The 14306-nt window shown below is 36.9% G+C and overlaps 1 protein-coding gene across 8 annotated transcripts in view; it reads left to right on the top strand.

The window, feature by feature from the left end:
• ATP8A2 (ATPase phospholipid transporting 8A2) overlaps positions 1-14306 on the top strand; it is a 761757-nt gene that overhangs the window by 210079 nt on the left and 537372 nt on the right. For 7 of the 8 annotated variants that reach the window (XM_072611751.1, XM_072611756.1, XM_072611754.1 and 4 more), the window contains exons 11-16: positions 2069-2234; positions 4824-4951; positions 6324-6401; positions 9220-9308; positions 10308-10352; positions 11126-11201. In XM_072611751.1, the coding sequence (XP_072467852.1) occupies positions 2069-2234; positions 4824-4951; positions 6324-6401; positions 9220-9308; positions 10308-10352; positions 11126-11201 (582 nt within the window). The remainder of the gene's footprint in view (positions 1-2068; positions 2235-4823; positions 4952-6323; positions 6402-9219; positions 9309-10307; positions 10353-11125; positions 11202-14306) is intronic. The other variant, XM_072611758.1, reaches the window with a different exon arrangement.

Raw genomic sequence — 14306 nt, 5'->3', positions numbered from 1 at the left:
ACAGAAAGTATAGGTTTTTTTTTCCTTTCTGTAAAGAGCTTTATAGCAGTTTCTATAATGCTGATGGGAATTTCACATTAAAAGCTCATTCCTCGATATTGCTGATATACTCCAGAGTTTTTGTTTCCATGAAATGCAGATGTTATTAAAGCCAGAGGTTTTTTTGCGGGTGGGGGTAATTATTACAGTATTCTTAGGTGGATTTTTTCCAGCAGCCCAGGTGAAAGATAGCTTTGCATAACCCTTTTAACTGGAAAGAATCCAACCACTGGAAAAGATCAAAAGTCAGTAAATTAATGGGATCATGGAAATGAGCTCATTGCCAAAGTATATTTATTTTCCCTGCCTATCCATTCACTGAGTGTTTATTAAAATTTTGATAAGGCAAATTTACAGCATTTGTTTAAAAAAAAATGGAGCCCTCGTGTGAAGGATACTGCTGTGAGACCAGATGTGGATGTGCATTACTATAGAGTTAGGAGTGTGGGGGGAGTGGGAAATGGAGTAATCACAGATCTGCTCCTTCTAATGAATTTCCTTTTCTTGTCCCTGGGGCCTTTTTAATTTTTTTCTAAATAAAAGGTAAATGCTAGGGTTTGAGAGGCTACACTCTTAGGGAAGTGAAATGTGAAAAGTCTCTAGAAAACGGGAAATGTGGCTATAGTGTACTTTCATTGCATGGACTTTTAATTCCAGAGGGAATTGTTATCCTGGCGCTTGAAAAAGCCAAATACAAAGAGCAGCATTTATACTTCCACTGAATGAGCTCAGATACACATCTTGTGGCTGTAGAGTATAAGCAGATCTCATGCTATTTGCAAATGAATTTCTCCTTCATTCTCATCCTAGCTGATTTTCACGTTTGATGACTTTATCTTTTTTTATTTTTTCCAGTCTCTTGTATTTGTCTCTTCCACTGGAACAATTAAGACAGATAAGAGTGTAATAACAAAGGAAAGAGCTGATTTGCACCCACCCAATTGAAACCATCTTTGTAAGAATTTGAAGCCCTAGAATGCTTTTGACCTAGCCTTACACAAATTATATGCCTACACATGTGCACACACACATACATGTATATGTTTACGTGTATATGTGTACATGTGTGAAACTTGTAACTGGCACTCAGAACAACTCTAATCTATCCTCAGTCTATCTTCAATCTACTTGAAAGTCTACCTCCTTAAACAAATCAGTCAGTAAGATTTTAAAAAACAAGTTTGGTATCTTCAGTGTTCACAAACCTGCCCATGCTTTTTATAAGTTCTAATCCTTTCTTCATACTGTTGTTTTGTCCCTTATTTCTGCTTATTAGATTTTTATACTTATCACTCTTGACTGAGCCCAAGTACCCCCTCTTGTGTAAGAGCTTCTTCCTCCCTGCTCATATTGCACTCTTGAGTACCTATTGTCTCATTCATTTGGTCACTTACAGCCCCACATCTGTTACCTGTGTTGTGTTTATGTCTTTTTTTCCACTTAGATTAGCATTAGGAGAAGGGAGGGCCTTTGGGGAGGGAAGAAGCGGTGAACAGTTATTGTTCCCCTCAGACTCAGTAGAGAATTGTACATATAGACACTTGAAGTACTTGTTATATGGGGGAAAATGAAGCCTCTGATATTCACATAGTCAGCCCACGATGTCTTTTAGATTCAATCTTTCAAGAACTGTTGTTGTGTTTCCACGATGACTCTTTTTGTATCACAAAATTTAACATTGAAAAATAGGGTTGAAATTTAGTGGGGGAGGGAATATGCCCTGACCAAAAGGTGGTTGGAGAGCGACCTTCAGGTTTGAGAGGGAGGTGGGAAAGACAATATTAGGTTGAGGACCAGTGTATCAGATTACTGAGCCAAAAAGTGTCATAATACCCAGTTGAACGCAATAAACATTTACTAAGCACCTTCTAGTCACTGGGTTAAGTGCTGGAGATGCAAAAAGAGACAAAAGATATCCCTGCCCTCAAGGAGCTTACAATCTAATGATAGACCTCTATTCAGGATTTTCTCCCCTGTCACACTATACCTGTATGCTATGTGAACACTGACTTTTTGTGTTATTATCCAGAATTCAACTAAAGCACCTCTCAAGAGATCCAATGTTGAGAAAGTGACCAATGTGCAAATTCTGGTTTTGTTTTGCATCCTACTGGTCATGGCCCTGGTGAGTTCTGTGGGCGCATTGCTATGGAACCGAACCCATGATAACGTGAGCTGGTATTTTAGCGAAATAGGTAAGTTTCAGTGAATGGGGCATAGAAGCACGGTTTCTCTAAACTCATGACCATTTTCATTGAGTTGAAGGCTTTATTTTAAAGGAATTGTCTCTAGCTAATAAATGTTTGAAAATAGAGCACATAAGTTTTGAAAGTTTTCTTGGTAACTTGTGTTCCTGTTGGTGTTCTCCCTTTGGCAGTAACAAAACCTGCTCACATTCCAGGGGAAGGATGAAAGAGTAAGATCAAAAGCTGATGAAGATGAGGTTGTTCAATAGTCAGATTAATGTCCTGTCGATAAAAACTTTTTAAGATAAACTCTTGAATTAAAAATTGGTTTTCTTTTGTACAGTCCTTCCGTTGTTTGCAGGATTAACTGTTAAACTGTTCTTTTGCTTGTCTCTGTCCTTTCATCTGAGAAGCTCAAACTGTTTAAACAGCCCTCAAAGGGTGCATTTGTTAGGTTGCCATTTCCAAGTTTCAGGAGGACATTGGTTGCAACTTGAATCAGAATACAGGGTTTCAGATTCCGATAATTTGGTTTCTTAAACCTCATTACTTCTCTAGTCCTGATTTCAGTTTGTCAGTCTCTGTGTTTAAAATGCAAAACTGTTCTGTAAAACAAAGACAAAAATAAAATGGTGTCCTTTGTATAATTTAATGTGGCTAAAAAGAAGAGACCATTCTAGTTTGAAACAGGAATAAGTGTATAGAAAAGTCACTCTGTAGATTCTTTTGGCGGTTTTGTTTATACATATGTAGCTAGCTGTAAAATACGTTAGGTTCTGGGTAATGTATAACATTGACACTATCTTGGGATACAGACCTTGGGAAAATAAATAAATGGCGATGAAATTGTTTGGATAATCTCTAGTAGCTGTATGATTTACTGTGTAAGAACTGTCCTCTGCTGTCCCACTTAATGCACTCTGTCTTATTAACAGAGATGTTATCTTTATGGTGAGGGCTGCAGTTGCTCTGATAGAAAACAGTAAAGCTCCAAATTCCTATTTTTCATTGACTTGCCTTTAACTTCAGTTCTTGGTACTTTGTCCTTTCAAATTATTGTTCTTTCTGTTCTGTCGATAGATTTCTTTTTTTGGAATTAAATTAATGGGAGTAGGGAATGCAGGAAAGGGTCCATTGTGCCAGAAAAATGATAGGCTGGAGAAAGAGGTGCATGCTGTTCCTCCCTACTCCCTTTACCCTCCCCAAGACAAGTTTAGGTTTCCTCCACTAAATCCTTCTGGGGTAGCCAGGTGGCACAGTAGTTAGAGCACTGGAACTGGAGTTGGGAAGACTAGAATCCAAACCCAGCCTTAGACACTTATAAGCAATGCGAGTTTGGAAAAATCACTTCTCCTCCACCTTAGTTTCCTCAGGTGTAAAATGGGGAAAATAATAGAACCTATCTTCCAGGGTTCTTGTGAGGCAAAAAGGAGATATCTTTAAAATGTTTCTCAAATCTTAAGGCACTATATAAATGCTTATTATTGTGGTTGTGGTCAGTGTTATTACATTTCTCATGGAAAGACTAGCCTAGTTTGAAGAGGCACATCATCAGTTTGGCTCTAAGATGATAAGTTTTTTAATCATGGCAACTTGGAGAGAGCCCAGCAAAGTGCAGAGGATTACATTAATGCAATTTCTTTTTCTACTCTTTAGACTAGTTGTTTGACTCATTTAACCTCTTGATTGTTGGTTTTCATAAAGAAAACTGACTTGAAATGGCATTATTAAATCAGTTATTTCCATTTGTGTTTTCTGCTCACTTCCAACCTCACATCACTTCTCCAGTGTCCCCCCAACTCATCTTCCCTTTGCTTTTCTACTAGCATCACAGAACCAAGAATCCTGATCTGAATTTATAGAACAGATCATGTGCAGTACTGCCTGGCATAGTAGGAAAGTCTGCTGGTGTTCGGAGTTAGAAAAAGGAACGTGAGCCTTAGTAATGTCCTTCACTAGCTAGCTGAATGATGCTCTTCAAGCCTCTGTTTCCTCACTTGTAAATTGAGGACAATAATAGCTGACCTGATTACCTCACAGGATTGTTCCAAGGCAGGAATTTTAAATTTTTGACAGCCTGGATCCCTTGAGCAGTCTTATGAAACCAATGGACCCTTCTCAAAATAATGTTTTTAAGTTCATAAAATAAAATTCATAGGATTATGAAGGAAACTGATTACATTGTAATAGTTATCAAATTAAAAAAAAGATATTTCATGAATCCTACATTAAGAACCCCTGTTCTAAGGAGATAATGTAGGTTAGTGCTATAAAGCATGATCCATAAATGGAAAGTCCTCTTTTGTGTATAGTAGAATCACAGTGTCCAGAATGAATAAGTATTAGTTCTTTTACATAGTCTTTTTGTGTTAAGTGTGTTAAGTATATTGTGTTAAGTCTGAGAGGTGCACTTTAGGAAAGACATTGACAAGCTAGGGTAGATTGACAGAACCAGTGACAAAAAAATCAGTGAAACAATCCACAGAAGAGTGAAAAAAATCCACAAGTGATGCATTAAGATAATGTGAAAATATATGAAACTGAACAGAAACTTTAGCTCAAACTATATGATTTTCTCTTATTGGCTTTCTTTCACAGAGGGAGTTTCCAACAATTTTGGATATAACCTGTTGACATTTATCATCTTGTATAACAATCTCATTCCCATTAGTCTTCTGGTCACCCTTGAAGTTGTAAAATTTATTCAGGCCCTTTTTATAAACTGGGTAAGTATTCAAAGCAGAAATAATTCAGATACGCTTTTTCAGCTACAGGAACATGATGTGTCAATCTGCCATAATAATTTTACTTTCACATTGAGAATTTTGGAAGTTAACTGAGTCATAAAAAAGTGTCTGTAGCCACCTTAGCAAATAGCGTTTTGGGTTGTAAGTTCTAAGCAAGTTTGTTCTTCAGTGGTTATGAAGTGTTTATCTTTTATTAACCTAGTATCATTCTGTAGAGAGTTTTCCCTAGCCAAGTGAAGAATATCAAGTATGGGTTACAAATGTCAAAACATTAGTAAGGCACTGGGAATTCAGTATGTATGGAAGAGGACTGAGTGTCCAGTGGAGTTGCAGAAGAGATTTAAAGATTTGAGAAGGAAGTTTTTTTTAAAAAATTAATTTAATTTGCATATTTGTCTTTAAGTTACTTAAATTTCTTCCAGCATCCCTCCTGGAGAACCATCACATAAAACAAAAGCTTCTTTTTAAAGAAAAAGAAGAGGAATATATTGAAATATATCATCAAAACTTATCAATATATTAAAGAATTTTAATTATATATGCAGTATTTGAACCCCATAGACCTTCTACTTCTGCAGAGGAGTAGGGAGAGGCATATGAGAAGGGAATCTTATGTAGCAGTCGTAGAATTGATTCAGAACCTGGGGCACATTTTCTCAGATGATGGCTTTGGTGTTCATTTTATATTCTGTCTCAGGCTAAAAAAGGTTGATAGCAACTATCTCTGTACTTTGGTAGAATACTGGTCTGAGTTTTGCAATTGAAAAAAAGATGATTCATCTCTGTAAAAAAAATCAACTTTGTTCTTTCTGATGGAAAACTTTTGTGATGGAAAATTGAAGGTGGATGAAGTGCTGCATTTGGAGTCAGGAAGACTGAATTCACATAATGCCCCAGACACTTTTCCGTCAGGAAATCACTTACACTCTCTATAGCTCCGCTTCATTAAATATAATGAAATGCAAAATAAGGGTTGGACTTGATCTTTAAGTTTCCTTTGAGCTGTAGATACAAGATCCCATGAGGTGTAATTGAACTGAGAGAAGATCTAATGTATTAGACTTGAGGGTAGTGTTTTTGTTAAGTTATACCTCCTAAACTAAAATTCTTTAGTTCATTTTAGCTGAGTACCTAGTAGAGGGACAGTGTTATGACATTGAGATCTTGGTGTCATGTTGGATCTTCAAGCACAATCCATGGCCATTATTCCCCTTGTATGAGGACTGTACCCCCACTTCCCTGTGATGGTCACACCAGTGCGAAAGGCATGACATATAGATGTAGGCTTCCGAAAAGAATTGTGAGATCTTCCCCAGTTGGGCACTTCTTGACTTGTTCCCTGACTTTCCAGGACCTGGATATGTATTATATCGAAAATGACACCCCTGCAATGGCCCGGACATCAAACCTTAATGAAGAGCTTGGTCAGGTGAGAACTTTCTTTTAGAATCACAGGAGGGAAGTTAAGTGTGGGGAATTAAGGAGGAATATCTGAGGAAGACAAAAGGGGAAACTTGAACAAAGGGGAAGGGCTAAACGTAGCTACAGAAGGTGATTCCTCTGGATGCCAGCTGGAGCTAGAATGTAGCCCTCTGAAAAAATGATTACATTAGGAGATGGATTTTTACTCTCTCTAAATGTTCATGTTAAGGCAGAGGTATAGACCCTGATATGTATAAGTGTTAGCATATCGATCAGCACACATAAGAGATTAAAAATCACATTCTGTGGGCATGTGGATGAGGATTTCTAATCCACTGCATCTCTTAGTGAGATGCAATGTGGTCTAGTTGAAGAAGCCCTGGATTTAGTCATAAGACCTGTGTTTGAGTTCTAACCCTCAGTATCCCCATCTGTAAAATGAGGATAGTATAACATTTGCCCTGCTCACTTTACAGTTGTTCTGAAAGAAAGCTCATTGTTAAACCTCAAGCCGTTATATAAATTTGAGTAGTCTTTGCTGGCATTATTATTAGTATTAATAGTTAACAAGTACAAATTATTGGTATCAATAATAAACCCTGTTTAATCTACTTCAGGAGCATTTATTACATCTATCTCATCTCCACTCATACCATACCATCTCTTTTCTGTAGCATTGTAATAGCCTAAACTATTGTCATCTCCTTTTAATGATTTTTTTTATGGATGGATCTGACTATATTTCCCCCTTCTCCTCATTCCAGAATGTTCAGGTTTTTCCCCAATTGCTGATAGGGTACAATACAGCCTCCTTAGCTTGATATTTAAAGTAGTGCAGTTGCTTGCCAGACTCTGTTTCTAGCCATACTTCATTCAAATCTTCATGGTTTCAACATTGCAGCCAAATCAGACTTAGCCTACCTTCTTTGGCCCCAGTATTAGCCCCGGCTGTCACTAGTGCTTGTATTAAGCTCAGTCTTTGGTCTGTGTTTGGTGAGGGTCCACTTCATATTAGCTTCTCCATGAAATTTTTGATTTCCACTGCCCCAAGCTAAAAGTGATCTCTCCCTCCTTGTACTTCTTATAGTGTTTTGTCTGTCTTCTTCCTTTCCGACATTATCCTATTTGTTATATGTATATATTTTATATATATATGTATGTATGTATATGTATATATATATACATATACATATAACTAAAAATATATTTTAAAGAGAAAAAAATCACCTAAATTTTTCAATAAATGCCACAATGTATCCCATAGACCTCCCACATCTTCCAAAGACTAAGCTGGGGATATTTTCTCATATGTCTCCTTTGGAGCTATGCTTATTCTTTGTAATTTTCCAACAGTCACTTTTGGTTGCCTTTTAGTCCCAGCATCCTCGGGTTGGAATTGGAACAGCTTTCAGAGGTCACCCAGTTTCATCCCTTCATTTTAGAGATGACTAAATCGATGGCTGAGTAGGCTGAAGAATTTGCCCAAGGTCACACAGAAGATGGTAGTAAGATCAGGGTGGGATTCGTATCCAACTTCTCTGACTCTGGAGCCAGTCAGAACAAGTGCTATTTTTACTTTTCCAATGTATCCTCAGCACCTAGCACAGTGCTTTTAAGTACCTACTCCTTGTAGGTACTTAATAAATGCTGATTGCTCCATTGTAATGAGTGTAAGAGTTCAAAGGGGTGATACTTTGGAAGCCCTTTACTGAAGCACTGAACTGAGCAAAGCCTTTTCTTTTTCATCTTTGGAAACAGTACCTCTACACTTCCCCTCTCTAACCTTAGTTTCCTTACTGCTGAACATGTCTGCATATTTTTATGTTATAAGAGTCATTCAGATTTTCCACTACACTATGAACCTTTCTGCTTCTCTCATTGCTATTCTAAAAATATTTCCCATCAAAGTTGTTCTTAAAACACATCATATGTATCCCTATTATCCCATTAGGCTGTTAAGGAACACAGGGGAAAGTGCTGGGCATGGAAATGGGAAGATTTGAGTTCAAATTCAGACACTTCACTAGCCATGTGACCTTGGGCAAATGACTTAACCACTGTTGACCTCAGTTTCTTCATCTGCCTCCCAGGGTGATAGTGAGAATCAAATGAAGTAGTATTTGTAAAGAGCTTAGCACAGTGTCTGGCATGTAGTAAATGCTGTATAAATGCTAGCCATTATTATAATCATCATCATCATCATTATTATATCCTGTTGTGGGAGAAGATCCCCACCTTGATGACTCCTATAGTACTGCTTTTTTTCTCACCTTATTTAGTTAGACGGAACATTGCTGAATGAACAGCTACTTTCCTCGTCCCGTGCCCCAGACCAGGAAGCCTTTACAGGCTTTCAGAACTGAGCCTTGGAGGAGGACTTAGGATTGAAATGGCCATGGAATTGTCTGCTTTTTACACATGGCTGAAAAAGGAGATTCTTAGTATTTTTAGACTATCTATTCCATGGTTCTGGAAGGAGGCTATAGAATCTCTGTGTTTGGAAATATACAATAATATCTTTCAGTTAAGACGTCCAGGAATAAGGGGATGATGAATGGAGTTGCTTGCTAGTCTTATGCTTCTGTGGTGGTTTTAGGACTGATATTCACTTCCTTTTTGGCACATTACTGTATGAATCAGTCTCATGTTGGTCGTGATCATGTATAAAAGGTGAGGGCATTTGACTTGTCTAGACTAAGGCATCTACTTATAGCAGGCTATAGATTTTGAACTTATACAGCCTTTGTTCAAGAAGAAATAGATTTTAGTACATAGCTTTTGAATAATAATGACCTCCCTTCCTGTTCTGTGTTCTTTCCTTATAGGTTAAATACCTATTTTCTGACAAAACAGGAACCCTTACATGCAATATCATGACCTTCAAGAAGTGTAGCATTGCAGGAATAACCTACGGGTTAGTGTCATATCTCTGTACCACATTGCCTATTTCCATTGGGTTTACTCAAAAAAACAGAATTCACCTTTAGTTGCTTTGAAAGATATCTGGAAATTCTATTTTCTCTTCTGAAAAAAGAAAAGTTATTCATGAAGTGTTTACACATCATGTGGTAGGTAGCTTGAGGATAATGGATAAAGGAAACTTGGAATCCAGATGGTCTGGATTCAGATCCAATTACTGTTATTTTACTCAGTGTATTATCTTGGGCAAAGTTGTTTAATTTCCCTGTGATTGAGGCAACTCCTTACATCTTATCTACAGTCATAGGCAGGTTGTAATCAGTATTGGTGGAAAGAATTCCCTAAACTAACAAAATTATAGATTCTTTACATGCTAGCATGTGAAGTATACATATTTATATAGAGACATTCTTAGGGATGTTTAACTAGCACTTAATGGAATTTTAATACAACAATTGGTGATAGAAAACCTTAGTTTATTTCACATATATATGTGTGTATATATATATACACACATATATACATACATATATATGCATATACATGCAAGCATGTATGTATGTGTAGTGTATGTGTATGTATGTATGAAAAATTGGTAGTGAGGAGCCTAAAGGAGTTTGTAGACTTCCTCGAATCAGGAAGACCAGAGTTCAAATCTATACTCATATACTTGCTAGTTGTATGACCTTGGGCAAGTCACTTAACCACTATCTGCCTCAGTTTCTTTATCTGTAAAGTGGCTATAACAATGACACTTAACTCTCAGGGTTGTTGTGAGCATCAAATGAGGTAATAAAAAGCAGTTTGCAAATCTTAATTTTATATATATATATAATATAGACATATATTAGCTATTAGTATAATTACCACTTCGTGTTTAATGCAGTAGACAACAAATTTATAAACCCTTTGTTGACTCAGTCTCTGTTATACTATGTTGTTGTGCTTACACTATTCTATAATGTTTGCATTTCTCTCCCATATTAACGGACAGCCATTTTCCAGAGTTGGAAAGAGAACGTTCTTCAGAAGACTTCAGGTGAATATCTGCAGAACTAATGTGAATTTATGCATGTAGTTTTACTTATTTGTCCATTTATTTATCCATTCATTTGTTCATTTATTTATGGTGGCTCCTGTTTGTATTTCTCACTTGCGTGTCTGTGGACACAGTTTTAAGATTGTATTTATGTTGTAGCTTAAGAATACCATAGAGTCATAATGCTTGATGAACTGTGGCTTCAATAATGGTGGAGGTATAAAAGAATGCCAGTGTGGGCTGAGAAATATTGATGGATTGATACTTTTTCTTAAATTGAGATTGAGACATTAAATGGAAAATAGGGGAATGTCATTTTTGGTTTTGCTAGCATCATTCCACATGTTTGCTCTTACTTCCTTTTCAACCCAGTTAATAGCCTTTACTTTCTCATCATCTCTGTGATTTTTCATTCTCTTGTGTTTTATCCTTTGCTATAGTTGATTTGAACTATCTCGTTATGCTGCTCTAATCCCCTTTCCCCTCTCCTGATCCCTAGTCTTGTTTCTATGTATGTGCAAGTTGTTTGAGTGCAAGGCAAGTGCCTTGCCTTGTTACCTCTGTGAGGGCTGTAGTAGTGTTTTGTATGCTTGTCTACACCCTTGTATTTTACCTGGTGGTGCTTAAATTTCAGTTCTCTTGAGTAGCAAAAGGATGCACAGATGTTGCCTTCAGATTCTTTCTAGCTATGAGCTCTGATTTTACATAAACACACACATGCTAAGAAGAATATATTTCTATTACATAAAATGTTTTTCTGTTCTTCCTTGTAGTCAGTTGCCTCCTCCCACTAGTGATTCATGTATATTCGATGACCCAAGATTGTTACAGAACATTGAAAATGATCATGTAAGTTTTTGGTTTGGTGCCAAGTTAATTGCTGATGCTGTGCATCTCTAAAGGGATGTACTTTTTTTTTTTTTTTAACATTTGTGAATCCTAAACATAGTGATGGGGTGGGATTCTGAAATTTTATAATTTTATAATTTTATCAGCTCCTCAGGTAAGAGACTTTATGTTAATAACATTCAGCTTGGAACATTAAATATGGTAGTATGCCCTTGAATGTAAATGTTGTACAGTGAAGTAATTGGTGTAGGGGCAGGGATATGTCAGTTATGTTCTATTTTTATCACTTGTAGGGGTCCTGAAGAATTCTCATTTAAGAGGCATCTTAAACTAGATTTTAAAAAAAATGTGCAAGAAGAATGGGGTATATTCAGTCAGTAAACTAGCATTTATTAAGTCCTTACTATGTGCCAGGGATGGTGCTAAGTCCTGGGTATATAAAGATAATTTTTAAATATTTAAAGGCTGGCAAAATTATCTTCCAGATACATAGGTCTGATCACATGTGTTCTCCTCAAAAAAAAATTTAATGGTTTTTTGTTACTTTGGGGATAAAATGCTTAACCCTTGTTCTGGTATAAGAGGCTTTCCACATCTTAGTTACATACTTATCTTTACAGTCTTATTTTATATTACTCCCCTGCGAGTATGCAAATATTTATTAAGCATCTAGTATATTCCAGGCATTGAGGGTTTTTTGTAGACACAAAAATGAAATAAGCCCTAACTTTCAGAAGTTTATATTCTGTTGAGAGGGGAGAGGAACATGAATGCAAATAAAGAAATTAAAAGTTTATACAAAATAAATACAGAATAACTTTTTTGGAGAAGTGATTTAAAAAACTACAGGAATCAGGAAAAACCTTTTGTTGGAGTTGGTATTTGATTTAAGCCTTGACTAGAATTTGAGGCATCAGAAATAAGGTTGAAGGGGAGAGTATTTTGGTCTTGAAAGAGATAACTTTTGCAAAGGAAGAGAGATGATGATTTATGGAGAAAATAGGAAGCATTCCAGTTTGGCTAGAATGTAAAGTGCATGAAGATGAGAAACAAGCAGTTAGTCTGGAAGGATGGGCTACAGCCAGCTTCTGAAAGATTTGAAATGTTAGAGGAATATTTTATCCTTGAGGAAATGGAGCCACTGGAGCTTTTTGCACAGGATAGTGACATGGTGCTTCAGAAGTATCATCAGGGAGTACAGAATAGAGAGGATAGTGACAGGATGCAGGAAAACTAATTAGAAGCCCTTTGCAGTTGTATAGGGAAGAAATGGTGAGACCCTGAACTGGTGTGGTAGATGTGTGACTGAGAGGAGGAGATGAATATAAGACATATGAAGGAGGTAAAATCAACAGGACTTGACAAATCATTACCTATGGGGAGGAAGATAGGAAGGAGGAGTTAAGGATTACTCCTAGTTTATGAGACTAAATGAATGGTAATATCCTCAAGAAAAATAGCGAGTTTAGGAAGGTTCAGTGTAGTTGAAAACATAATTCCATTTTGGACATGTTGAGTTTGAGATGTCTGTGGGAAAGCCAGGTGGAGAGGTCCAGCAGTCACTTGGAAATGTGGTCCTGGAGCTCAGGAGAGGGATGCAGGGAATATATGCAGATTTAGGAATCATTTACCTAGAGATAACTGAACCTGAGGGGTCTGAGGAGATCACTGACAAACTATACAGAAAGAGATGGGTTTTTGAAATAGAGCCCTGTGGTAGACCCATATGAGAATGTCACAAGTAAAATTCAGCAAAAGGAAGACTGAGACATGTTTTCTCTGAGCAAGATAATAGTTTATTAGCAAGATTTGAACCTGGCAATAAAGTAGGTGAATGGCTACCTCGGTTTAGGCAAAGATCCTGAATTGGAGGCACAGATCCCTTTTATAAGCATAAAACAAAGATCACAGCAGGATTGGTGAGAAAATAATACAATTGGTTAAAGGGTTGATAGCATCACAGGGGTGAGGAATTATGATTGGTTGTATAGCTGAGGCATGGGAAACAATGTATGATCAGTTGCAGGTTGGGAATGAGGGGCTGGCAACAACTTCCTCCTTCCCTCCTATGCTCATTGCTCAAGTCCACCTGCAAGGTTAGAGGTAGCAGACCAGACTTCTTAGGACAGCAAACTAGACATCTTTGAAGGATAGCTTGGTGGGGTAAAGATAACACACCAGACTCCCTGATATCCACCCTTACCCCTCAAGGATACCGGATTTCCTTGAGGCAAGAATAGAATAGGGATTAGCAGGAGAAATGGATTTCTAAACTCATTACAGGCCAGAAGAATTTCTGAACTAAGTTCAGAGACAAAAAAGCATGACTTGGTTATCAGACAAAATCAAGTAATTTAAATAGGGTCAATAAAAATGATATATAATCAACTTAATCTCCATTGAAAAAATATGGATTATGAGCCCACTAAGGAGCATGGGAAGGAGTGATGAGACATAGAGGAGAACCAGAAGAGTCCTCTTTGGAAAATTCAGGGGAGAATATCCAGGAGAATGAAGAGGGTAGGTCAACACTATCAAATATTGCAGAGAGAATTAAAAAGAAAAAGTACTGAGAAAACTATTGACTTTAGCAATAAAGATAGCCTTTCTGACTTTGATCAGAATAGTTTCAGTTGACTGAACTCAAACCAGATTGGAAACTGAGAAGGAGGGATGATGTGGAGGAAACAATTGTAGATGACTTCTTCTAGGAATTTGGATGTGAAAGGGGAAAACATGTAAGAATAGTCAATGAGTATTAATTAAGTGCCACTGTAGGTATAGAACTGTACTAGGAGCTATTTGTACTATTTGTACTATTCAAATACAAAGAATGAAATACTGTCTTTTCACAAGAAGCTTATAAATATTACTAGAGAAGCCTAGATATATATGTATATATATATAAGCTGCATGTAATAATAATAATCAGCATAAATATTATTAATAAATACAAAGTAGCTAAATATAAAGTAGTTGAGGTGGTAGCAGTTGAAGGGATTAGGAAATGCCTCAGAAAATGGTGCTTTAGTTGCATTTTACAGGAAAACGGGGACTCTGAGGCAGAAGTAAGGCAGAAAAAGTGCAAAGGTGCAGAAATGGGAA

Source organism: Notamacropus eugenii, chromosome 5 (assembly GCF_028372415.1).
Source record: "Notamacropus eugenii isolate mMacEug1 chromosome 5, mMacEug1.pri_v2, whole genome shotgun sequence".
Lineage (NCBI taxonomy): Eukaryota > Metazoa > Chordata > Mammalia > Diprotodontia > Macropodidae > Notamacropus > Notamacropus eugenii.
Note: the sequence above shows the minus strand (reverse complement) of the source record. Positions and strands in the feature narration are given on the sequence as shown.